The sequence below is a fragment of the Bubalus kerabau genome, chromosome 23, assembly GCF_029407905.1.
Source record: "Bubalus kerabau isolate K-KA32 ecotype Philippines breed swamp buffalo chromosome 23, PCC_UOA_SB_1v2, whole genome shotgun sequence".
In the NCBI taxonomy this organism is placed as follows: Eukaryota; Metazoa; Chordata; class Mammalia; order Artiodactyla; family Bovidae; genus Bubalus; species Bubalus kerabau.
In genome coordinates this window covers 17,651,340-17,678,088 of record NC_073646.1, presented here as the reverse complement: position 1 = coordinate 17,678,088, position 26,749 = coordinate 17,651,340, and the positions used below count along the sequence as shown (strand labels likewise).

The 26,749-nt window shown below is 47.4% G+C and overlaps 1 protein-coding gene across 1 annotated transcript; it reads left to right on the top strand.

The window, feature by feature from the left end:
- The first annotated feature begins 293 nt into the window (after window positions 1–293).
- On the top strand, window positions 294–26,749 carry CLEC19A (C-type lectin domain containing 19A). The gene is made up of 5 exons (XM_055562452.1): window positions 294–381; window positions 13,193–13,358; window positions 20,082–20,175; window positions 25,197–25,329; window positions 26,670–26,749. Exons 1-5 carry the CDS (start codon window positions 294–296, stop codon window positions 26,747–26,749), a joined length of 561 nt encoding a protein of 186 aa, XP_055418427.1.

The window sequence follows — 26,749 nt, the reverse complement described above, 5'->3', positions numbered from 1 at the left end:
ATTGTCCCATCTTACAGTCCCAAGGGATGCAAACCCAGGCCCAAGGTCACTTGTGGCTTGGAAGCAGGACTGTGCTTCCTTTTAGTTCTCCGAAGTGGGCCGGCCAGGGGCAGCCTTTGGGCTGTCACTCTGAGGGTGTGCGGGAAGGGAGGTGGGAGAAGGAGGGGAGGGGAGAGGGCGGAGACTGGGGTCTCTCTACCCAGTCCTCCTGAGTTCCAGGCAGGAGAGCCATCGGACCCGGCAGGGCCTCTTTCCCCTGCTCAAGCCGGGAGGCGGCTTTCTCGGGGACCAGGATGCAGAAGTGGGGGCTGTGGACCGTGGCCGTCTTGACCCTTCTCTCCGCGCAGGCCTTTCCCCAGACGGACATCAACATCAGCCCAGGTGAGTACTGGGGCCAGGGCGGGGAGCAGGTGGAGAGGAGGACATCTGCAATACTTGAGTTGTCACTGAGGCCTCACTGACTAGGCTGCAGGCCTGCCTGACCCAAGGAATATTGGGGGGCCAAGCCGAGCTTCCTGACAGCCCCCCTCGAGCTCCTCTCCCTCCAGCTGATGGACATTGTCCTAGGGTCAGACCCAAAGAGACCTGGTGAAAAAGCCCAGCATTGCATCTTGAAAGCTGTGTGACCTGGCACAAGTTTCTTGACCTCTCTGAGCCTCGGTTGCCTTTAGAAAACAGTGGTCACAATGGCCCCCTCTGGGGCTGCTGTGCAAGGAAGATGAGATAATGTGAGGAAAATGCCTGACACTATAAGAAGATCTAAAAATGATGTTTTTGTTAGGGATTTGGCATCTGAGCTGCCCACCCTCACCTTGGCTGTGATAGCTGTTCCCAGGGAGCTTTCAGACTTGCTGCTGTGCCATAGCGTTCATAACACAGGAGGACACAGGGGTCCCTCTAGTGACCTCCCTGGCGCCTGGCCTAGTGACACTCAGCTCTGCAAATTTTCTGGATCCCCTGGAATTGGGACCCATCAGACACAGGCATGTGGCCTCCCAGTGTCCCACTTGAAGGACACTGGGCTTCAACTCAATAGGGAGGTCAGGGTGCTGACTCTGGGGTAGGAAGAGTCCTGAGTCCTTTAATCCCTTCAAGGCAGAGGATCTTGCCTGTCACCTCTACCAGGAGGGTGATTTCCAAACATTGTTTTAAAACTATTAATAATACCAGTAACAACAACTGATGCTTGTATAGCCCTCACTATATGCCAGGCACTGTTTTAAGCACTTTTTATATATGGAATTATTTAATCCTCACAATAACTCTATGGCATAGACACTATTTCTGTCCCTATTAAAATAGAACTAATATTGTAACAAAACATCTGTAAGATCCCCATAAGACCATATTATTGAGCTGTTACAGTATTGGGGTGAAACTAAACAGAAGGGTGATAGGATTACCAGATAGATACCTGATGTCCAGGTAAACTTGAATTTTAGGTAAACAATAAATCATTTTTTAATATGTCTCAAGTATTGCATGGGACATGCCTTATGCTAAAAATTACTTGTTTATCTGAAATTCAAATTTTACTGGGCATTTTTTAATCTAGCAACCCTAGTGATGAAGGATGTAAAGCGTGGTCAGTTCATTTGGGCAAGCTTCAGGGGCTCTGGTCTGCCATAAACTCTCTGAGTGTTTGTGTTAGTCAGCTCAGGCTGCCATAACAAAATACCACAGACTGGGTGGCTTCAACTACAAGAAGCATTCTGGAAGCTTCGTATCCAAGATCAAGATGCCACCTGATCTGTTACCTCGAGAGGGCCTTCTTCCTGGCTTGCAAGTGGCCACATGGTAGAGAGACAGAGAGTACTCTGGTCTCTCTTCCTCTTCTTATAAGACCACTAATCCCATCATGGGGACCCCAGGACTCTATCTAACCTTCATCAGCTTCCAAAGGCTCCACCTGCAAACACCATCACACTGGGGGTTGGGGCTTTGACATGGGAATTTGGGAGGGCATGCAGACATTCAGTCCATAATGGTGTCTTTGCACCCTTGTTCTTGTGCCTCAACTTTCTCATCTGAGCAATGGGTGAACAGGAGGGAAATTGGACAGAATATCTTCAAAGGATATTTGTGTGTTCCAAGATCTTGCCTTTCTGCCCAGCAGTAAGTGCAAAGGCCTGAGGCTGAGTTTGAGAGTGGGAGCAACTAGGGAAGTCCTCCTCTCTCACTAGTTTGTGCCTGTGGGACCTTTCTCAGAGCTTCAAGTTTCCTCCTCTGGAAAGTGGAGATAATAATGGTTTTAGAGAATCTTCAAGAAGATCACGCAAGTGAAGAGCTTAGCACATAGTAAGCACTTGAAAAATGGCTTTTACCTTACTACTTCTGCCACTGTGGTTGTTGATGTTATGATAGAATTGGCCAAAAGACACAGTTTTCTGCTGTGACAGAAATGCCTTCAAAAAGGCACTTTCAGACATCTAGCCCCATGCCTCAGTCCCACTGTACTGATAGGGAGACTGAGATCCCTGCCAACCCAGCAACTTTGGAGACCTCAGAGTTAAGAGTTGGAAGGACGGGTCCCAGAAGTCCACTCAGCCTGATCCTTCCACATTACAGTTGTACACACTGAGGCCTATGGAAGCCAAATAATCTGGCCAAGGTCATCATCCATCCAGCCCAGCGGAAAGCCCAATTCAAGCCTGAGTGGACAAATCCACTAGAGCAAAGTGATTTCGGAAGAGAATGTGTGAGCTAAGTGTTTGGGTGTGTAAGTGTGAGTGTGTGTGTGTTGATGTGGGACTAGAGAGCGCTTAGCTGGGGTCTTGGTGAGCCCATGCAGACCATGAAGGTGGGCACACAGCCAAAACCTGTCCTTAATGAGAGTGGGCCTGGTTCGTCTTCTTCTCCTGCACCCCTAACCTCTAGGTGTAAAATTCCCCCTTAATCCCACTGCTCTGGATCTTTCATGAACATGCAAATATATGCAAATTGTACAACTCAGCCATACCCCTAGATCTGCTTTGGAAACAAACCTTTAGACCAGTGGTCCCCAATCTTTTTGGCACCAGGGACCGGTTTCCTGGAAGACAGTTTTCCCATGGACTAGTAGTGAGGCAGCGTTGGGGAGGGGTAGGATGGTTCTCATAAGGGGCGTGCAAACTTAGATCCTTCACAGACAGAGTTGGGTTTGTGCTTCTATAAGGATCTAATGTCGCCGCTGATCTGACCAGAGGTGGAGCTCAAGTGGTGTGAGTGATGGGGAGCGGCTGTAAATAGATGAAGCTTTGCTCACTCACCCACTGCTCACCTACTGCTGTGCAGCCTGGTTCTTAACAAGCCACAGGCTGGTTCTGGTCCATAGCCTAGGGGTTGGGGACCCCTGCTCCCTGCTTTAGACAATTCTGAGAGACTTGGGAGGATTTAGCCAGACTAGATCCTTTTCCTAAAATCTTTCTCAGAACCTGGCTTTGATCACCTTATGTGGATTCACAAATATTAAGTGCTTAAAAGAGGGCCTGCTGCTGCTGCTAAGACACTTCAGTCGTGTCCGACTCTGTGCGACCCCATAGACGGCAGCCCACCAGGCTCCCCCGTCCCTGGGATTCTCCAGGCAAGAACACTGGAGTGGGTTGCCATTTCCTTCTCCAATGCATGAAAGTGAAAAGTGAAAGTGAAGTCACTCAGTCGTGTCCGACTCTGAGCGACCCCATGAACTGCATGCAGCCTACCAGGCTCCTCTGTCCATGGGATTTTCCAGCTAAGAGTACTGGAGTGGGGTTCCATTGCCTTCTCCGAAAAGAGGGCCTGGCACCTGGTAAAGTCTACCAAAACATTTGCTATTATGATTCTTCAACCATAACCATCAAAAAGCTTCCTTTCCTTGGCTCATGAGCCAAGAACTTTTCACAGCAAAGGAAATTCTAACAAAGTGTTTTGATGCTCAGAGCCTGCTCCTACAGGGCTTCAGGGTTGGGGAGGGAGAATCAGTTATGTTCTGTAGCCTCTTCCTCTCCCCGCCAAAAAGCTGGCACTGTGGAATAGTGTTTGGGTGTGTAAGTGTGAGTGTGTGTGCTGATGTGGAACTAGAGAGCGCTTAGCTGGGGTCTTGGTGAGCCTGTGCAGATCATGAAGGTGGGCACACAGCCAAAACACAGTCCTTATTGACAGTGGGCCTGGTTCGTCTTCTTTTCCTGCACCAGGAATATTCCCAGCTCCAGGAATATCCCAGGGCTGAGGCTGTTTCTGCTGTAATAATATCTCATGTTTACTAGAACACCTACTATGAGTCAGGCACTGGCTTACCTGTGAAGTAGACACTATCATCATGCCCATTTTACAGAGAAGAAAACTGAGGCACAAAGAGTTGAGTTTCTAAGTAGAGTAATCTAACTCCAGAGTCTAAGCTCTGAGGCTGGCACACAGAGGCTTGGGCAACAGAGAGTCACTGCTTCCCAGAGTACATCCCTCTGCACCCTCTAGTCTGGATCATAGAGTTGGATCCTAGAGTGCCCCCCCGACCTGGACATGCTAGCCTATTCCCTGTCCCCTGTCTATGGTCACAGAGCCCTCTACACACTTCTAGAATGTCGCTTAGCATGTAAGGACTCATGGCGAGGTGTGCCATGTGTTCCTGCCTCCAGACTGTGACTTGAGGCCACAGACCTCAAGCCAAATAAGCACCCAGGAAACGTTGAATTATTTGCTTGATTATGATGCTCTTAGTCAGCTCAGGCTGCTATCACAAAATATTGGGTTGGCCAAAAAGTTCATTCATGTTTTTCCATAAGACATTTTGGAAAAACCCAAAGGAAATTTTGGCAACCTAGTACCATAGACTGGGAGGCTTAACACTCTGGAATTTATTTCTCACAGTTCTAAAGTCTGGGAACTCCGAAACTGAGGTGTTGACCTATTCAGTTCCTGGTGAGATCTCTTTTCCTATCTTGCAAATGGCCACAGAGAGGAGAGCTCTGTCTCTTCTCTTCTCATAAGGGCACTAACCCCATCACAGGGGTCCACCCTTATGACATCTTATGACCCCAGTTTCTTCCTGGAGGCTCCATCTCCAAATACCATCACATTAGGGGGTAGGATTTCAAGATATGAACCTGAGGGTGGGGCGCAAACATTCAGTCCATTACACTGTTAAATTTGGTGTTTAATATGTTTGTCTTACAAATGAGAAAACAAGACCAAAAAAAGATATTTTCTGGAGGCACTGGAGTGCTTCAGACCTGAGTTTCATCCTGACACTGCTACTTTTTAGCAGTGGGAGCTTAACCTCTTTGAGCCTCAGTTTCTGCATCTGTAAAGGGAGGATGATACAGATACCCACCCCCAGTTTGAGCCTCAGTTTCTGCATCTGTAAAGGGAGGCTGATACATATACCCACCCCCAGTTTGGTCTCAACAGGTATACTTAGCATGCAATGAATGGCCACCCTTATGAGCAAAATAAAAAACCACCCAGTGTTGTCTCCTCTGTATCATATGGCCACAAGAGCAGCCCTGGAGAAGGGAAAGCAATGTTCAGGTATGAGAGGCCTGGGGCCAGTAGTTCTGCACACCACAGCCAGGACTCAGTGGGAAGGCCCCCTGGGGGTAGGGTGTATGGACCGGGGAGGTGCTGAAGGTGACTGAGCTCTCCCAAGGGCCAGCTTCCCAGACACTGGGAGACACTTGTGACCCCCTGGGACATCTGGGGCCCAGTAGTGATGTGGAGGGGGCAAATATAGCCCCCAGAGCCCCCTTCTCTCCCGGCTGGCTCCCAAGGCTGATCTGGGTAGCAGGCAGCAGGGTAGTGTGTTTGTGGGAGGCTGGATTGGGGCCAGGGGAGCGAACAGCCAGATCGTGTGGGAAGGTGAAAATTTATTCTTTTAAAAAAGAGAGATTAAAAAAATGAGCCCCAAACTCTGCTGGCGTGTCCTCTTTCCTTAACAAGCTCAAAGCTTCCAAAAGCTTTGACTCCCACCCCAGCTGGGAGACCTTGGGGGCCTTTGGTGTTGCTAATTGAGGTAAAATACCATGTAGTTTGGCCTCTTGGTTTCCAGAGCAGCAAGCTTCTTTGTGCATCCTGCCCCCACATCCACCCCCCACCCCCCACCCCATCACCTCCAGCTTCATCCCTCTCTCAAATTCCCAGCCAGGCTGAACCATTTGCAATTCTCCAAATGCTCCCTTCTCTCTCATACCTCTGGGCCTTTGCACATGCTATGCCCTCCACTTGGAACACTCTTCTGACTCTTCCTCATCCTTCAGGTCTCAGTAGGGGTCTCACATCACCCCCTCCAGGAAGCTCTCTGGGTTTCTAAATCTGGGTTATGTACCACTTTCAGGTGATCCTGTATCCTGTATAATGGGTGTTATACACCCTGCATTTTCCCCATCCAGGAAGGGGACTCACTCTGGTGTCATTGTAATCACCGGTGGGCACCCTGCAGGCAGGGTGGGGATGACACCCAGTTCAACTCGGGAGAGAAAAGGGGCAAGCAATTGACAAATTTCTGAAATTATTTGGAGCTGCTCCCTCAAGTTTTTGCCTGTACAACACAAAGCCATATTGCTGCTGCTGCTGAGTCGCTTCAGTCGTGTCCGACTCTGTGCGACCCCATAGACGGCAGCCCACCAGGCTCCCCCATCCCTGGGATTCTCCAGGCAAGAACACTGGAGTGGGTTGCCATTTCCTTCTCCAATGCATGAAAGTGAAAAGTGAAAGTGAAGTCACTCAGTCATGTCCGACTCTTAGCGACCTCATGGACTGCAGCCCACCAGGCTCCTCCATCCATGGGATTTTCCAGGCAAGAGTACTGGAATGGGGTGCCATTGCCTTCTCTGAAAGCCATATTAACCATGTATTAATGACATTTTATTTTTGTGTTTATTTTTCTTAAGGTCAGTCTCCATAGAGTGTAAGATCCATGAGGCCAGAGGTTACCTCTATATAATATGCCACAGTATCTCTAGTACATACCAACTACTGAGACCAAATAGGTGCTCAAATAAGACTTTCTGAACAAATAAGGGAATGAATGAATGACCAGACCATCAAGCTTGAGACAGGGCAATAGGCTTCAATATAGCAGGAATCTCTAAATTAGGTCTGGAGCCATGCAGGTCTGCCACTTAGGTGCTGTGTGACCTCAGGCAAGTCATTCAAACTCTCTGTGCTTTCTGTGGTTTCTTCATCTATAAAGGCGGGAGGCAGGGGGGAATCATGATACCTACCTTATAAGATGTGGGAAGACGAAATGAGTTGTTATGCACAAAATACCTGACACATCGCGTGGCTCAGGTGGAAGCTCAGTAGGGTGGGCCCTGGTCATTATGTTGCCACCACTCCCTGTCAAGCTGTAAAGCTATAGACATCTCTTTACAAAGGAGACACAGCTTAGCCAAGGCTACTTTGAGCTGCAGGTTGATGAAAGTCCTCTGAAACCCTTCTAATGCTTGTTTCTAAAATCCCAGAGGTAAAGGAAGTTCGGGGGGGTGGGGGGGGTGGTGGGCACGGAGCTGTGGGATGCCAGGCAGGGTGGAGTTCATTACCATTCCACTGCAGGCAAGCGGCTCCTTTGTGCCTCCCAGGTCCTCCCAATTAAAGGCCTTTGCCTGCCCAGGTGGAAAGGGGATTAATTGAGCAGTGACCTGTCACAGCCCCATTTTCTGGTAGGTTTCACCCCAGGCATCCATAACCACCGCTTGCTCAGTGGAGAAAATCAAAGGGACCAGGAGTGGGGAGGAGGGCGGGAAGGTGGGGGCTGAGGCTCTCCATTGCTAATGAGCTCCGTGGTAAGGCTGATACCCCTTCTCCAGCAGCCATTGTGCTAAACAATATGGAAAAACAGGGTCAGTCAATGCCCTCAGTGCTCAGCTGGAAAAGTCCAGGCACACCATCCTAGAGTCAAGATAGACCACTTTGGAGGCATCAGGACACATGGGTGGTGCCCACACCCTTCTCACCACTGTCCCCCCACCCTCAAAGGGACAGTTGACTCAAAGGAGCAGTGTTTGATTCCCAGGCATGCATTTAGTCATTCAAAACTAGTTACCTCCTATGTGCCAGGCACCAAGGAGAAGGATGATCACAGAAGACCTTGAGCAGGGGGAGGCCAGACTGAACAAGAATTGATGGGGACGTGTGAACAGTGGGTGCAGGGGCTCTAGGGGCTCTCAGAGAGGCTCCTACCTCGTCCTCCCTAAAGAAGCCACCACACAGCCAAGACTCAAGGAAGAAACTCAGATCGGCTGAAGACAGGCCAAGGCAAGTATCTGCAGAACTGAACACACAAGAGCTGAAGCAAATCTGGAGCATGTTGTGAGGGATGGGATAAGCTGCAGGGGCAGGAGGGAGCGCTGGTCCCAAAGGCGACGGGCACTCCTGGAGGGCGTCTATGAGGACCAGCTCAGGGTGTTGGAAGGATCTCTCTGAATCTGCAAGGTGAGATGAGGCAGAAAGAACAGCCAAGAGACAAGTGAGGAAGTTTCTGTTAGAGACTATGGGGAAGGAAGAATGTGGAAGGGAGAGACACAGACAGAGAGAAGGAGGGAAGGAGAAGGAGGAGAGAGGAAGACAGGAAAGAAGGAAGGAAGGAAGAAAAAGAAGGAGAGAGAGAAAGGAATTGGAGAGGTACTGGGAGGTGGAATAATCAAGACTTAAAAACTGATTGGATACGAGGAGAGGGAAAGAGAAGAGGTAAAGATGATTTGGGGAAGATATCCAACAATGCCAGACAATTCTGGCCAGTTCCAGCCAATTGTTTTCAGTTTTGTCTAATCAAAAGTGTGTCTGTATAGGACTTGCCTGGGAGTCCAGTGGTTAAGACTCCTTGCTTCTGCTGAGGAGGCAAGGGTTCAATGCCTGGTCAGGAACTAAGATCCCACATGCCACGCAGTGAGGCCAAAAATAATAGGGGGAGACTGTGTGTGTGTGTGTGTGTGTGTGTATACACATCACTGTGCATTTTTCTAGGGAAAGAAAGGAACAATTGCTTTAACAAGATAGTGATAGTATTTGATATCAAAGATAGTTGATATCAAATAAAACACAAGGGTAGAATGAATATATGGGGTTTCCTAGGCTGGATCTGGGAACAGGTAAAGAAAAAACTGGTGAAATCTGAATAAAACCTGAAGTTGAGTGAAGAGTGCATGCGTGCTAAGTTGCTTCAGTCGCATCTGACTCTTGGTCACCCCAGGGACTGTAGCCCGCCAGGTTCCTCTGTCCCTGGAATTCTCCTGGAGCTGGTTGCCAGTGCCCTCCTCTAGGGGATCTGCTCCACCCAGGGGTCGAACCCTAGTCTCTTATGTCTCCTGCATTGGCAACCAGGTTCTTTACCACTAGCACCACCTGGGAAGCCCCAAAGAGTATATACCTATACTGATTTCTTAGTTGTGACAAATGTACCATGGAAATGTTAAGATGGTGACATTAGGAGAAATTGAATGAAGTATATTCAAGGACTCTGTATACCATTTTTGCAACTTATCTGTAAAGCTAAATTTATTCCAAAATTAAAAGTTGTGGGTTTTTTTTAAATGAAGGAAAAGGAAAGAGAGGACAACGAGGGTAGAAACTTCCAGGTCAGACCTTATGGTAAATTGGAGAGCAGAAAATGGCTCCACTATAGACATCTAGGAAGAGGATAAACTTTACAAACATCCACTGAAAAGTAAGCTGGACTTCCAGGAAAATGTTTGGGGCGCCGAGGGGCAGGAAAGGAAAGAAAGAAACCAAAGCAGTGGGCACATGCGCAGCAGCGCTCTGGGTGCGGTGTCAGCCTCCCTAACACCAAGGCTAGCCATCTATGGGGTCGCACAGAGTCGGACACAACGGAAACGACTTAGCAGCAGCAGCAGCAGGGTTTTATATCCACCTGGGCCGGGGGGATGATGGCTGAGCCATTTGAAGCAGAGCATTGAGAGCGGCATCCCCTCATAGAGCAGAGACCTCTCATAGAGCAGAGAGAAGGTAAAAAGTTCCACCTTCTGGGGAAGATTACACTGGATGAGGAGCGGGCAATCCTCCCGCCGTGGGAGAGATGACAAAGAAGTTTGTCTGCTTTATCTCAGACTTGGGATGAAAACAAGGTTTGCCCTCTGTCCCATCCTTCCATGAAGTCGGTACGGTTAAATTTAACCACAGTGTTCTAGCCCAGGGGTTTTAAGCCACGGGTTTGTGACAGTTTTACATTTTTAACTCTAAAATTAGAAAAGAACCCTAAGTCTACTTCTAATCGGTTTTCTGGTGCATTTTTGTTGAAGAAACTACAGACGGGCTGAGGAGTGTGGACATTTGCTCTGATGTTTTGTGCTGTGGCTCCGTGAGGTTATTTTACATTTTGGAATTTGGCTTTCCATCTAGGGCAGGAATTCTATTGACATTTTGTTGTTGTTTGGGGTTGTTTTTTTTTTAATGTTTGTTTATTTATTCTACTGCCCCAGCTCTTAGTTGCAGCATGCAAGGTCTTTGATCTTGCTTGTGTCATGCAGGATATTTAGCTGCGGCAAGTAGGAATTGAACCCAGGCTCCCTGTATTGGGAGTGTGGACCACCCCTGGACCACCAGGAAGTCCCTCTATTGACATTTCGGGTGAGAAAATGCTTTGTTGTGGGGGCTGTCCTGGGCATTGTAGGATGTTTATCAGCATTTCTGGCCTCTACCCATTGGATACCAATAGGCCCACCACCAAGTCTCTGGGCATTGCTTCCTGTCCCCTGGGATTCGAAATCACCCCTGGTTGAGAACCACTGCTCCAGGAGATCAAATAAGGGGTGGGGGTTGGGGGCTGGGATGTGCTGCTTTCAGATTTAGAACTGGGACAGTCCTGGGCAAACTGGGATGGTTATATCCTTTACTTCCATCTCTAGTATGAATACTTAGGATGTAAAATAATTGTAGGGTGGGTGAGAGTGGGGAAAGTCATTTAGCATCAGCAAATATCGTCTTGGGCCAGTTGTTCCAGCCAACTCCTGCACAGACATGGCCAAGTGCTCACCAGTGTGTGTCCTTGGTTATAAGTGATGGGTGAATAGCAGATGGAAATGACTTGCTGCTTCTCATTCATGCAACGGGGCTGCTGCTGCTGCTGCTAAAGGGGGAAGTGCTCCAAAAGGTGACCCCTGAGAGAGGCAGATTCAGCTGCCTCTCTCTGTGAGGAAGGCACTGGCAAAGTCCCCACAGGGAGCTCAGCAGCACCCAGCCTCACAAGGGGTCCTTCAGCCCTCTCAGCCTCGAGGCAATGTCCTTCTAGACCAGTGCTCTCAACTGAGAAGGGAGGAGACCGAGGTCCAGAGTGGAGCAGGGAAGAGCCAGGGGTACTGAGCCCACTAAGTCCATAACTCCCTTTGCATATAAGGGAGGGTTAAGAGAGCAGATTTTGGATCAGCTGACCCCAGTTTGGATACTGGCACTCTTTGAAAGACAATTGGCCAGGACTGGCGGGGAGGGGTGGGACAAGCCAGGATTGACCAGTACAGCAGCCTGGGATGAGGGGAGGGCTGGTTCTGGTCAAACAGAAAAGCCCAGTGGTTTTCATCAGGGACAGATAGCCCCCAGCTGAAAGCTGCCGCTCAGTCATGTCCACCTCTTTGCGACCCCATGGGTTATAGCCCACCAGGCTCCTCCATCCATGGGATTTTCCAGGCAAGAATACTGGAGTGGGTTGCCATTTCCTTCTCCAGGGGATCTTCCTGACCCAGGAATTGAACCTGGGTCTCCAGAATTGCAGGCATACTCAACATAAAGAGTATGTTGATTAAAGCAACTGTCCGTTTCCTTCCCCGAAAAATTCATAGAATTGTATGTGCACATATACTGCTTGTGCTCATTAGCCTCAGTTGTGTCCAACTCTCTGTGACCCCACGGACTGTAGCCCACCAGGCTCCTCTGTCTCTGGGATTTCCAAGGCAAGACTACTGGATTGGCTTGCCATTTCCTTCTCGGGGGGATCTTCCCCACCCAGGGGTCGAATCTGCATCTCCTGCATTGGCAGGCGAGTTCTTTACCACTGAGCCACCAGGGAAGCCCCAGCAAATCTTTGGCACATCATAAATGCTCAGTAAACGAAATCCACTACTTCCTTATTCATGAGCCCAGCCCACTAACAGAGTGGTTTTGAAGGCAAAGATCCACACCCCAGGCAGCTCAAGAGGTGCCAGCCTGACCGCTGAGAAGGAAAGGAAGGTGCCAGCATTATATGGCATTAAGATGCAGAGCTGGGGCTGGGACCCAGGCTTCTGGACCCCAGTCTAACAATTTCACCACTGCCTGGTACCTGCTATCACAGATAAGCCACACATCCAAGTTCCAGGCAGATTCTCAGCACGCCTTTCTCCCCGGCTTGGTCTTCTTCAATCGTGGTTTTCCAAACCACACGAAGAGGCCCCCCAGAGGGGCCAAGATTTTGGAGAACTTTACTGTCCCCTTTCAGAATTAAGAACACATCCTGAACCCCAGTAGTCATGGGCTAAATATATAAATAGTCTTGGCTGCTGTTTGTCATTAAACATGTAGGGAAATATCCACTTTCGCCAGAGAGCCCAGAATTGCAGATTGAAATAAGATACCATTTTTTCGCCTATAAAATTTGCAAAGAGTGCCATTAAAGTGGGAACAGTGCCGGCAAGGGCGCGATGAGGTGGGCATTCTCAGACATCACCGTGGGAGTAGAAATTGCTTTCAGGAGGCAATTTAGCAAATTGTATCAAAGCCTTAAAAATCTCTCCCCAGAAAATCAGAAATGCTGCAAAACCTTTGTAGACAAGTCTGTTCATCTCAGCACTTTGTCTAATTGTTTCTTTTAAAAAGAGGAAACAATCTAATTAGACCAAAATAGGGGAATGATTAAATAAACGGGGGGGGGGGGGGGGGTGGACACTCAGGGGAGTATTCAAGAGCTGTTTGAAACAATGTTTACAGAAATTTATAATGATATGAGGGAAAATGCTTATACTCTAATTTTTAGAAATCAGAATACAGATAGGGGTTTATGGACAATATAATCACAATTGCATTTAAAAAAAATCACTGCCTTCAACATGACAAGAAGAAAAACACTCTAAGGCAGTAACGTTTTCCAAGGATTCTATAATGAGTACATATTACCTTTACTATTTTGTAAATTTTATGCATGTGTTAATCATACTGGGATCACTTTTTACTTTTATACTTTAAAAGATGTCCTAAGCCATAGCATCAATGTTTGCATGGCAGCCTTCTTCCCAGTCCGTTTTCTCTCTGTCCCCAGCCATGCCAGAGCTGCCCCAGGCTTCCCTGTGCCCACTGTTCTGGATGGAGTTCAAAGGCCACTGCTACAGATTTTTCCCTCTTAATAAGACCTGGGCTGAGGCTGACTTCTACTGCTCGGAGTTCTCCATCGGCAGGAAGTCTGCCAAACTGGCCTCCATCCACAGGTGAGTGGACTCCTCTGTCCTTTGTAGCCCAGTCAAGCACCCCCTTGGAAAGGGATGTAGAGAATGGTGTCTTCCACTGGTATTTGGTGATTTCAGCTGTTACTGTCATTGAAACTGGCCTTGGCAGTAGAGGACAAAGCATTTAGCAAGAGCTGCAAACAGCAGGCTGGAAGGTCCGTTTTTATAAGTGCCAAACTCATGCCATGCCTTTTTCAGTATCACAGCAGGGTTGAACCAATGAAACAATCCATATAACATACATGTAAATAGCATAACATAAAGCATAATAACTGACATTTATTTCCTAAGATTTGGGCTTTCCAGGTGGCACTAATGGTAAAGAACCTGCCTGCCAAAGCAGGAGACACAAGAGATCCAGGTTTGATCCCTGGGTTGAGAAGATCCCCTGGCACCCCACTCCAGCATTCTTGCCTGGAGAGTCCCATGGACAGAGGAGCCTGGCAGGCTACAGTCCATGGGGTTGCAAAGAGTCAGACGCAACTGAAGTGACTTAGCATGCATGCTAAGCATCAAGTTCCTGCAAACCATATTAGGTTGGTACCCTCATGTCACAGATAGGAACCTAAGGCTCGAAGAAGGTATCTTGCTATGAAATGGTGGAGCCAGGATTTGAACCTGAGCAGCTGGGTTCCATAGCCCACCCACCAACCCTCCTTCAACATTCCTCCATGCCTCCCAAGCCCCAGCCACACTGACCATCTTGACATTCTCCAGTGTGGTCTAGCCCATTTACTCCTGCATATTTGCACATTCTGTTACCCCCACTGGGAACTCCCATCCCTGTCTTCTCCAGGTAGACTCTTCCTTAACCTTCCAGACTCAGCTCTGCCATCTCTGCACTGAAGTCACCCCAGACTTGGTAGCAACTGACTGCACACATCCACCTGCCCAGGAGCACTTTCTTCATCACTTTCGTGACTTCTTTTCACATATGACTTCCTTGCTGATTTGTGGGTTCTTTGAAGCCAGATGTGATGCGTTCCATTGCCACAGCTACAAATTCACAATCTTGCCTGATTTTCCAAGAATCTCCAAGCCTTGAAGTTAGAACCCTGGTTGGTTCTTTATCTTTAGAGTTGCCGAATTTTGTTACAAACAGGGAAGGGGTCCTCAATCTTAGTTAAAAAAAAAAAAACACCTCTTGAATACTCACATTGATTCATCTAGCTGTGTATCCACTATATCCTTGGTGGTGCTGAAGAATATAGTGAGGCAATCAACATCTGACCAGGAAAACAGGAACCTCTATGAACATTTAACATGGAGTTTCATATATTCGCAAGTGACAGACTCTGAGAACTTAAAGACGCAGTAGTTTTTCTAAAGATTCATACCAGCAGGAAGCTAGCTCTACCCCTAACTGGAGGGCAGTTCAGTCCTATGGGAGCTGGAGCCGCAGAAACCAGGCAGCCCCTGACAGCACCTCCCCAGGCAGAGAGGGAACGAATCACCCTGGCTTCTCTCTCCCTCCCAGCCTCCATCAGTGCCTCCCCTTGCATGGAAGGCAGCTGATGTGGAAGCCTGAGCAAGGCAGTCTTCAGAGTCAAATCCCCTGTGATACAGAGCTCAATGCAGTATATGACTGGCACGTATAAAGATGGATAAAATAAGTTCCCAAAAACTTAGTCCATGGGGTCGCGAAGAGTCAGACATGACTGAGCGACTTCACTTTCACTTTTCACTTTCATGCACCGGAGAAGGAAATGGTAACCCACTCCAGTGTTCTTGCCTGGAGAATCCCAGGGACGGGGGAACCTGGTGGGCTGCTGTCTATGGAGTCGCACAGAGTCGGACATGACTGAAGCGACTTAGCAGTAGTAGCGGCAGAGGAAAATTAAATATATGTAATAAAGAGGAAATTTAAAGGTGATTCCACATGATTTCCCTTTGGCGGTCCACAGGAAGGACAGCCCAGCCTGCCCCATGGAGCCCTTGGTTTAATAGGCACTATGATTCCAGGTAGATTTGGGGGTTTTCCAGCAGCCCCTGACTCAAATTCTGTTCTTTTCTGCCTCAACTTGCCTCCTTTCTCTCTTCTCAACTCCTGACATCCCTCTTTTTTTTTTTCTCTTATATAAATGTTCCCCAAATGTTATGCTAGCATCTCCTCTCTTATACAGGTAGTTTTTCACTCTGGCATATGATACTTTCCTGAAAACATGTAGAAAAGTTGAATTTGCACAGCACATTCATCTGTTATAAACCCAGTTCAGTTCCCATAAAGCTAGACAATATTATAAAATCTCTAATTACATCTTGTCTCTGAGACACAATCCAATTCTCTAATTCTGGCATTTTTTTCATGCTTTGTAATTTTGTTCTTTTCCTTCATAATTAAACACACAATCAACTTATGTTCATGGAGCATCTAATTAAAGTTTAAGTTTCTCATCCTTTCAGCTTACCTAATAATTTCCATTTTTGCTTCAAGTGACAGTTGAATTGAATTAAGTTCATTTGATTTTCGCTCCTTATTACTTAACAGTAGCACCTCGGGCATTTCTATCTCCCAGTTATTTTGACCACATATGGGGAAAATACAATAAAACATCGAAATAGTTTTCCAAGCAGGTGCCATTGAACAAAAGTGGCTGTCATTTCAGTCGCTCAGTTGTGTCTGACTCTTTGCGACCCCATGAACCACAGCACGCCAGGCCTCCTGTCCATCACCAACTCCTGGAGTATACCCAAACTCATGTCCATTGAGTCGGTGATGCCATCTAACCTTCTCATCCTCTGTTGTCCCCTTCTCCTCCTGCCTTCAATCTTTCCCAACATCAGGGTCTTTTCAAATGAGTCAGCTCTTCACATCAGGTGGCCAAAATACTGGAGTTCCAGCTTCATCAGTCCTTCCAATGAACACCCAGGACTGATTTCCTTTAGGATGGACTGGTTGGATCTCCTTGTAGGCCAAGGGACTCCCAAGAGTCTTCTCCAACACCACAGTTCAAAAGCGTCAATTCTTCGGCGCTCAGCTTTCTTCACAGTCCAACTCTCACATCCATATGTGACCACAGGAAAAACCATAGCCTTGACTAGACGGACCTTTGTTGACAAAATAATGTCTCTGCTTTTTAATATGCTGTCTAGGTTGGTCATAACTTTCCTTCCAAGGAGTAAGCATCTTTTAATTTCATAGCTGCAGTCACCATCTGCAGTGATTTTGGAGCCCCCAAAAATAAAGTCAGCCACTGTTTCCCCATCTATTTGCCATGAAGTGATGAGACCAGCTGCCATGATCTTAGTTTTCTGAATGTTGAGCTCTAAGCCAACTTTTTCACTCTCCTCTTTCACTTTCATCAAGAGGCTCTTTAGTTCCTCTTCACTTTCTGCCATAAGGGCAGTGTTATCTGCATATCTGAGGTTATCGATTTCTCCTGGCAATCTTGATTCCAGCTTGTGCTTCGTCCAGCCCAGTGTTGGATCCATCCACCCAGCCCAGGTGGATCTACTGCCATTTTAATGGCAGGGCAGCCACTCCCCTAGATGACCGCTCACCATGCATGGTCAGCAGTTAATCTAGGACACTGTGAATTGTGCATGAGAGGAGCACATGGGGATGCCAGAGCTTCGCTGGATAGGACCAACAGCAAAGACACATTGGACTGAAGAATACTTTGTCCCCCCCGCAAATCATACCACTCTAATGTTAGACAAAACACGTGGTCTTGGAACATCGACACTGAACATAGACTGGTGATGGTGTGAGATAAGATGCCATATAGAAATAAGGTGTGAGATTGGTCCATGTGGTCCTTGCAGCCCATTTGTAGAGAAGAAACCTTGAGAAATGGCCTCCCAGATGGCACTAGTGGTAAAGAACCCGCCTGCCAATGCAGGGGACATAAGAGGCATGGGTTCGATCCCTGCTTTGGGAAGATCCCCTGGAGGAAGGCATGACAACCCACTCCAGTATTCTTGCCTGGAGAATCCTATGGACTGAAGAGCCTGGCAGGCTATAGTCCACAGTGTCACAAAGAGTCAGACAGGACTAGAGTGACTTAGCATGCGCACACAACCTCGAGAAGCAGAAAACTAAGCTGACCAGCCCAGCCTGGGGAGCATGGAAACTTTCTGCTACAGGTGTTCAAGGATTATATAGAGGGTGCTCACAGAATGTTGCCTGGAAGAACTAGTCCTGAATCAGGATCTTAAAGGTTTGGGAAGCTTAGGGGATAGGGACAGCAGATGTTATAAAGGAGGAAATTAAGAGGGCTTTAGAGTTAGGCAGCCATAGGCTAGACCCCACTCCACCACTTCCTACCTGGTGATCTTACTCAATCACATAAACTCTCCGAGTCAGAATCCTCAGCTGGGAAACATCAATAGTTACACTGAGCTTTTAAGATTAAGGATTTTAGAGGAGATAATGGATCTGAAGTTCTTGCACAAGCACTCAGGTAATACAATGCTTCATAGTGAGAGTTGTTAATTATTTTTATTAATTGTAATCATGGGCTACCCTGGTGGCTCAGAAGCTAAAGCAATGCGGGAGACCCGGGTTCGATCCCTGGGTCAGGAAGATCCCCTGGAGAAAGACATGGCAACCCCACTCCAGTATTCCTGCCTGGAGAAGCCCATGGACGGAGGAGCCCGGTGGGCTATATATATAGTCCATGGGGTCTCAGAGAGTCGGACACGACTGAGTGACTTCACTTTCACTTAATCATGGGTGTATCAAGAGGTCAGCACTTACTTAGTGAGCACATCAGATCTTTCTGAGGGCAAGTAAGCCTTGCCTCACCTGCCATCTTTCCTCTCCACTGCTTCTAATAATATCTATCTTGGTCAATTTAGGCTGCTGTTACAAAAATATCACAGACTGGGTCACTGATAAACAACAGAAATGTGTTTCTCACAGTTCTGGAGCCCAAGATCAGAGCGCCTTGTGCTGTCAAGTTCTGGTGAGGGCTCACCCCCCAGTTTGCAGATGGTCATCTGCACGCTGCATCCTCACAAGGCAGAAGGGGCAAGGACACTCTCTAGAGCCTCTTTCATAAGGGCACTAATCCAATTCATGAGGGCTTCACCCTCATGAACTAATCACCTCCCAAGGGCCCCACCTCTTAATACAGTGACATCAGGAGTTAGCATTTCAATATATGAATTTGGGGGAGGGGCACATTCAATTTATAACAATTTTGATTAGCAACTCCTAGTATGACACTGCCTAGAACACTGTGTTGAGAAAGATTCTGAGAACCAGAATTCTCAGTGCTTCTGGGATGGATTAGTAATGTCTTCCACAAACACATAATTAAGGAGAGTTATTATGTGTGCTTAGGGCTTCCTTTATAGCTCAGTCAGTAAAGAGTCTGCCTGCAATGCAGGAGACCTGGGTTCAATTCCTGGGTCAGGAAGATCCCCTGGAGAAGAGAATGGCAGCCCACTCCAGTATTCTTGCCTGGAGAATCCCATGGACAGAGGAGCCTGGCAGGCTACAGTCTATAGGGTTGCAAGAGTCAGACATGACTAAGCACACACAGAACAGCACAGCACAGCATTATGTGTGCTTTGACTTGCTACCAACACCTTAAGCAAAATGAAATTGATGGGCAGGTGTTCTAGACAAGGTGGCAGTCTATAGAGAGTGGTCACTTAGAAGAACCCATCAGGAGCAGATGTAATCTGTTGCAACGTAAAGGATACCTCAACATAATCCTGTTTTGAAAGGAGTTATGGATTAAGTGTTCTTTTAGGCAGCGCAGACTACTTCCAGGGTCCTCCACCAATTTCTTTTGTTATGTAAATTACTTTATAAGCTCTTTGAAATAGGAGGTGAGAATCTCACCAATGCTTTCTGCTGTGTTTTAAATGTTTTGGTCCCCACAAGATTCATATGTTGAAATTCTAATGCCCCACGTGATGGTGTTAGGAAGTGGGGCCTTTGGGAGATGCTTAAGCTCTGACGGTGATGCCCTCATGAATAGGATTAGTGCCTTTATAAAAGAAGTTCCACAGAGCTCCCCTGTCCCCTGCTGCCATGTGAGGGCACAGCAAGAAGTATGTACCCAGAAAGTGTACTCACCTGGCCATGCTGGCACCCTGATCCTGCATTTTCCAGCCTCCAGAACTGTGAGAAATAAATTCCTATAGTTCATAAACCACCCAGACTGTGGTATTTTGTTGTAGCAGCCTGAATGGCCTAAGACACCTGTTGAAGAGGGTGGATAGTTAATTGCAGGATTTGGTTTTGCTGAGTCAACTATGCAAGTTCACACCTCTAGCTGAATTTTCCAGCAAACCCAAAGATTTTGAAGACGTTCTGTGAGAAAAAGAATTAGGAGAGAGGAGGCTATGTAAGGACTGGCACTGTACGGGGGGCTTTTGAGAAAGAGCAAGAACATCCAGTGGAGATTTTTGTTATTTGGTATGTGCAATACAATGTCAATTCCTTTTTTTGTCTCTTCAGTATAATCCACCTTATTTACTAGTGTTTTTGAGATAGACTTAAATTTATAGGCTGAATAACAGTGCTGAGTCCTGCTTTGCACTGGCATGGAAAAAAATGCAGAAATGCCCCTGACAGGACAGCCCATGTGGGTGCCCTAGTTAAAAAAGAAAAAGGAGAAAAGCCAGATTGCATCACATCCTCTATTTACTTTGATCCAGGAGGGTTAACAAAGGCTGCTGTTGATTTGCAATTCAATCCTGCACCAAGAGGCAACTAGTAACATGCACCTGGGTTTCTTACCTTTGCAGCTGGGAGGAGAATGTCTTTGTGTACGACCTTGTGAACAGCTGTGTTCCTGGGATCCCAGCTGACATCTGGACAGGGCTTCACGATCACAGGCAGGTGAGGAAGTGCTGGCCATCAGGCCCTCTTGGGAGCTCCAGCCAAGATTCCACTTTGATTTAACCAGCTTTTCATGTGGAACCTACGTGCCTGGTCCCTGCCACATGCCCTGCATACAGAGAAATCATACACCAAGACACCCCAGTTAGAATACAATAAGTGTTGTGAAAGAGAGGAGGATGGAAACATATCGGATGGGCAGTGATGGGCTACATTTAGGTTTGGATTCTCAAAAAAACTGACACAAAAACTTGATTAGATGGGTAAGAGGCTTTTGAGGGAAAATATCTGCAAAGGAGAAAAAGAAGGCAGGTATGTGGCAGGAGGGAAGACCTTCAGCCCATGATGAGCCCTGTGAAAGGAGATGGGGGAGGGCGGGATGGGGAGAGCCTAAGATTGCAGAACACTCTGGAAAGTCTTGGCTAAGCCAACGGGATGTCCCCTGGCAGAGGATGCCCATTCCAGGACTCCCACTTGGGCAGGAGTGGGCCAGCACTCATACCTGTGATCATGAAGGAAGCATGTTCTCCCTGTGAATGCAGTGCTGGGTCCAAGCAGCTGTCACTCAGCCATGCTCCCCCAACAGGTCCTCCTGAAGGAGCTCTGAGCAGGGCTACAGCTGCCGCAGCCTCCCTGAGTAAGAAACATTTAAGCTAATGTCCAGTGGACAAATAGGAGTCAGTCAGAGGACGAACATTCCAGGCAGAGAGCACAGCATGGGCAAAGGTCTTGAGGCGGGAGAGTCACAGCACATTCAAGGACACTAAAGACCAGTGTGTCTGGGAGGCAGTGGGGCAGGAGTAGGTGGAATGATGATGGGAGAACAAGGCCAAAGAGGGCGGCTTGGGCCAGCTCACATACCTGGCACTATCACAGCAGACTTCACCTGGAGATTTTGTCTGCTGACTTACCCCGGGCAAGCTGCATCCTGAGCATCTCTCCTATATGTACACCTCCAACCCTGCCTCGGAGCACTGCAGGGAATAGGATTCCATTTCCAGCACCTGTTCTACCATTTAGTTTATGGTAGCTGACTGTGGTGGAGAAGGCAATGGCAACCCACTCCAGTACTCTTGCCTGGAAAATCCCATGGATGGAGGAGCCTGGTGGGCTGCAGTCCATGGGGTCGCTAGAGTCGGACACGACTGAGTGACTTCACTTTCACTTTTCACTTTAATGCATTGGAGAAGGAAATGGCAACCCACTCCAGTGTTCTTGCCTGGAGAATCCCAGGGACGGGGGAGCCTGGTGGGCTACTGTCTATGGGGTCGCACAGAGTCGGACACGACTGAAGTGACTTAGCAGCAGCAGCAGCAGCAGCTGACTCTGGCAGAGAAGGCAATGGCACCCCACTCCAGTACTCTTGCCTGAAAAATCCCATGGATGGAGGAGCCTGGTAGGCTGCAGTCCATGGGGTCGCTAAGAGTCGGACACGACTGAGCGACTTCACTTTCACTTTTCACTTTCACTTTTCACTCTCATGCATTGGAGGAGGAAATGGCAACCCATTCCAGTGTTCTTGCCTGGAGAATCCCAGGGACGGGGGAGCCTGGTGAGCTGCCGTCTATGGGGTCGCACAGAGTCGGACACGACTGAAGCAACTTAGCAGCAGCAGCAGCAGCTGACTCTGGGGCCTTCCCAGGTGGTGCTAGTGGTAAAGAACCCACCTACCAATGCAGGAGATGTAAGAGACACAGGCTCAATCCCTGGATTGGGAAGATCCCCTGGAGGAGGGCATGGCCACCCACTCCAGTATTATTGCCTGGAGAATCCCATGGACAGAGGAGCCTGGCAAGTTACAGTCCATAGCGTCACAAAGAGTCAGACACGACTGAAGCAGCTTAGCACACACACACACAGGTGACTTTGAGACAATTTTTTTTTTTTTTTTTTTACATCTCTGGGCTTCAGTTTTCTCAGCTATGAAATGGAGTGATAATAACAGTGCCTGGTTGTACGAAGTAAATGGGCCAATATATGTAAAAGATTTAGCCTGTGCTTGGCACAAGCTCTCTTGACACAAGAGCTCATTTTGGGTGGTTGAACTTGCTATCAGTGAGCAGAAGTAGCAATAGTGGCCAGGCTCAGTAAAGATAGTTTAACAATCAGTAGAATTGACCTGGCAAGAACTTGTATAGAAGTTGTAAATTAAAAAAAGAACCAAAATGTCCCATTATAATAGTAATTTTAAAATTGGCTTATGAATACACTTAGAGTTAAGGAATTTGTGGATTCATTTTGATATTTGGCAAATCTAATACAATTATGTAAAGTTTAAAAAAAAAGACTTAAGAATAATAATAACAAGTGATACAGTAAAAGGACTTGCTTTTATATTTTTCTTTTCAGTCCTAGGCACCACATGCAAGGCACTAGTTAAGTCTCTTAGTGCTTTTAACCTCATTCAGTTCTCATAATAATTCTCTGAGGGAGATATTCAGTCCATTTTACAGGTGTGGAAACTGAGGCTCAAAGAAGTTAAGTAAGTTGGCTAGATTGCAGCATTAGGAAGTGAGAGGAGCTGGAATCCCAGGCTCTCTCTCCCAGAAGGTGTGTGCAATTTCCATCATACAACGTGGCTTCCATAATCATCGATGCGTCAGGAGAGACTCTTCTAAAAACTTAAATAAATGGAGAAATGACTTTTGTTCCGGGGCATTGCAAAGATGTCATTCTTTCCACAGTTAATTTGCACATTTATTGCAACACCAATCAGATTCCCAACAGGACTTTTCTTGTAATTGGTCAGAGTGGTTCCACAGCAGGCAAGAAAAATACACACTATTTGGACAGATAGAAAAAAAGATGAAGGATGATTTCCACTCACTGGTAGAAAAAAATTTTTTAATGTAATAGTTAGGGTCTTGAGCGGAGAAGGCAATGGTGCCCCATTCCAGTACTCTTGCCTGGAAAATCCCATGGATGGAGGAGCCTGGTAGGCTGCAGTCCATGGGGTCGCTAAGAGTCGGACATGACTGAGAGATTTCCCTTTCACTTTTCACTTTCATGCATTGGAGAAGGAAATGGCAACCCACTCCAGTGTTCTTGCCTGGAGAATCCCAGGGACAGGGGAGCCTGGTAGGCTACTGTCTATGGGGTCACACAGAGTTGGACACGACTGAAGTGACTTAGCATAGCATAGCATATGGTCTTGAGTACTGGAGTCAGATAACCTGGGTTTACATCCTGGCACTAATGCTTTATTGACTATGTGAATTTGGGTAGACTAAGTCCCAGTCTTTTCATCTGTAAAATGGAGATGACAATTTCTGCTTTGCAGGATGGTGAGGACAAATTGCCCACCTGTCATGATATATAATAAGCCCTCAATAAACAACAGCTAGTAATATTACCAGCCAGAGCTGGAACCAAACTCAGGCTTGGCTGCTCATTGCTCAAAAGACAGTGTTTGACGCCAGTCAGAATGGCTGTGATCCAAAAGTCTACAAGCAATAAATGCTGGAGAGGTGTGGAGAAAAGGGAACCCTCTTACACTGTTGGTGGGAATGCAAACTAGTACAGCCACTATGGAGAACAGTATGGAGATTCCTTAAAAAACTGGAAATAGAACTGCCTTATGATCCAGCAATCCCACTGCTGGGCATACACACTGAGGAAACCAGAATTGAAAGAGACACGTGTACCCCAATGTTCATCGCAGCACTGTTTATAATAGCCAGGACATGGAAGCAACCTAGATGTCCATCAACAGATGAATGGATAAGAAAGCTGTGGTACATATACACAATGGAGTATTACTCAGCCATTAAAAAGAATACATTTGAATCAGTTCTAATGAGGTGGATGAAACTGGAGCCTATTGTACAGAGTGAAGTAAGCCAGAAAGAAAAACACTAATACAGTATACTAACACATATATATGGAATTTAGAAAGATGGTAACAATCACCCTGTGTATGAGACAGCAAAAGAGACACTGATGTATAGAACAGTCTTTTGGACTCTGTGGGAGAGGGAGAGGGTGGGATGATTTGGGAGAATGGCATTGAAATATATATAATATCATATATGAAATGAGTCGCCAGTCCAGGTTCAATGCACGATACTGGATGCTTGGGGCTGGTGCACTGGGACGACCTAGAGGGATGGTATGGGGAGGGAGGAGGGAGGAGGGTTCAGGATGGGGAACACATGTATACCTGTGGTGGATTCATTTCGATATTTGGCAAAACCAATACAATATTGTAAAGTTTAAAAATAAAATAAAATTAAAAAAAATTTGAAACCCTGAAAAAAAAAAAAAGACAGTGTTTGAGAGACAGGGTTGGTGGGATAAGAAAGATGCTGTATTTTGAAAACCTGGGGAGATGGCGGATGGGTCCCCCAAACTGTCTCCCCGTTGCTGGTTAGGAGGCAAAGGTTTCAAAGGGGAGTTTCAGGAGTGCACAGGCAGGGGGCTGCATGCAGAACAGCACAAGCAGCTCCCACAGTCATCATGAAACTTGGCACGCAGTGGTCAGATCAGCATCATCTTGATCCTTCAACTCCAGGATCAGTTTGTCCTCATTTCCTTGAAGCCAGTTCTGGGTACTGTCTAGCCATAGATCCAGGACTGCACACGATGGAGAAGCTTGTCAGAGTTTCAGTCTGGTCATCATGCAGCCAGCTTTTCCCCTCTTGTGCCAATTACAGTCGTTGCAAAACGCCTCGGGAACGTGCATTGGACACTGTCATCTGTATCTTCAGGGAGGAACTGAAGATTCTGTGATTCCAGTGTCCTAACCATTAACTGTTTGAACCTGCTCTTCTGTGACTCACGAGAGGCCTGGGAGACGACAGCTTTTCTACAAGCAAGAGGCAGGGGACATGGAGGGGCTTTTGTGCCCACATGGTTTCACCATTACCAGTTATGGTGGTAATAATAGTATATCAGATAAAAGTCAGGGCTTCTGCACTGTTAGGTATGAAGGCATTAGATGTTACTCCAAGCTAGAGATGGCCTGAATGCCTGATCTTTCTCTCCTTGGCTCGCTTCCTTGCCTCTGGATGCGACCCCCCCAGGAAGGGAAGTTTGAATGGACAGACGGCTCACCCTATGACTACAGCTACTGGGATGGGAGCCAGCCGGATGACGGCATCCATGCAGACCCAGAAGAGGAGGACTGCGTGCAGATATGGTACCGGCCCACCAGCGGTGGGTGCCCCTGAGACCAGGGTTCTTGCAGAAGTGCTGGGAGGCATCAGGGGTGGTCGAGGCACTGTGAGCTAAACACCTTGGAGAGTGGCCAGAGGTCCCTTGTGGGTGTTAGGGACGCGGCCATTCTCTGTGGTGGATGCATTTTAAATAATATTTAATGGTGTGTTGTTGACATGCAAACTGTGATTTGGATGAAAAGACATTAGAGACAGAAGCATGAAAAGAAAGAAAGCAAGAAACTTGTACAGAGACCAAAGGATGGTGCTTTTATGTCAGCTCACCAACGCACTAAATGTGGCTTGCGCTCACGGACATTAGAACAAACAGAAGCCAGGAAGAGGGCGCAGGCGCAGTAGTGAGTGCCCGGTCAGGCTGAAGTCCCGGCCATGTTGCGTTCTAACTCGGTGTCCTTGAGGCAATAGCTTATTCTCTCTGAGATTCGCTTTCCTTGTCTATAAAATGTATTTAATCTTCGGTCCTACCCACAGGGCTCTTCTGAGCACTGAAGGAGATACAGCGGATACGCCCAGTGGCAAGAGCATGGACTGCAGAGTTGAATGTCCTTGTCTGAACTCCAGCTCCACCGCTTATAAATTGGGTAGCCAACTTCTTGGTGCCTCAGATTCTTCATCCATAAAATGGGGCTACTGCTGCTAAGTCGCTTCAGTCGTGTCCGACTTTGTGCGACCCCATAGACGGCAGCCCACCAGGCTCCCCCATCCCTGGGATTCTCCAGGCTAGTGCCATTTAACTCACAGGGTTGATGGGAAGGAGAAAGAAGATAAGGGACATAAAGCGACTACAGTGGTTTGCATGTGCTGTCAGCAGTCATCACCATCATCGTGAACATCGTGACTGCTCATACCAATTCAAGAAATAAAAATTATTAATATTTCCACTTTATAGATGAAGAAACTGAGGCTCAGAGAAGTTAAGTGATTTGTTTGAGTTTTCACAGCAAGCAACTTGTGGAGCTGGGTTTCGATATCTACTCCAGATCCAAACACTGAACTGCTCCTTTTTCTTCTTCTGATTAGGGGAGGGAGGCATGGAACAGCAAATTGCTCTTCTGGGAGCCGTCTGGGAGCCTGGGAGTCAGAGCTGGGTCAAGCCTCTGAGCGAGGCTTGTCCTGCCTCTCCACAGTAGCAAATCAACACTAGCCCTATTAGGAGAGAGTAAGGCTGGACAGCAGCCTCATCAAGCATCAGCAAGAAAGGGATGCCAGTGCAGACACCAGGCTTATGGGAGAGGACTTTTACTTTGGTGGGATGGTGGGGTCACTTTTACTGTGGTAGGTGTACCTTCACACAGAGTCTCTGCTTTTTCCCTGCCACAGCTCTGAGGTCATGGAATGATAACACCTGCAGCCGGAAGTTCCCTTTTGTCTGCAAGATCGCAGCTCTGACTATTCACTGA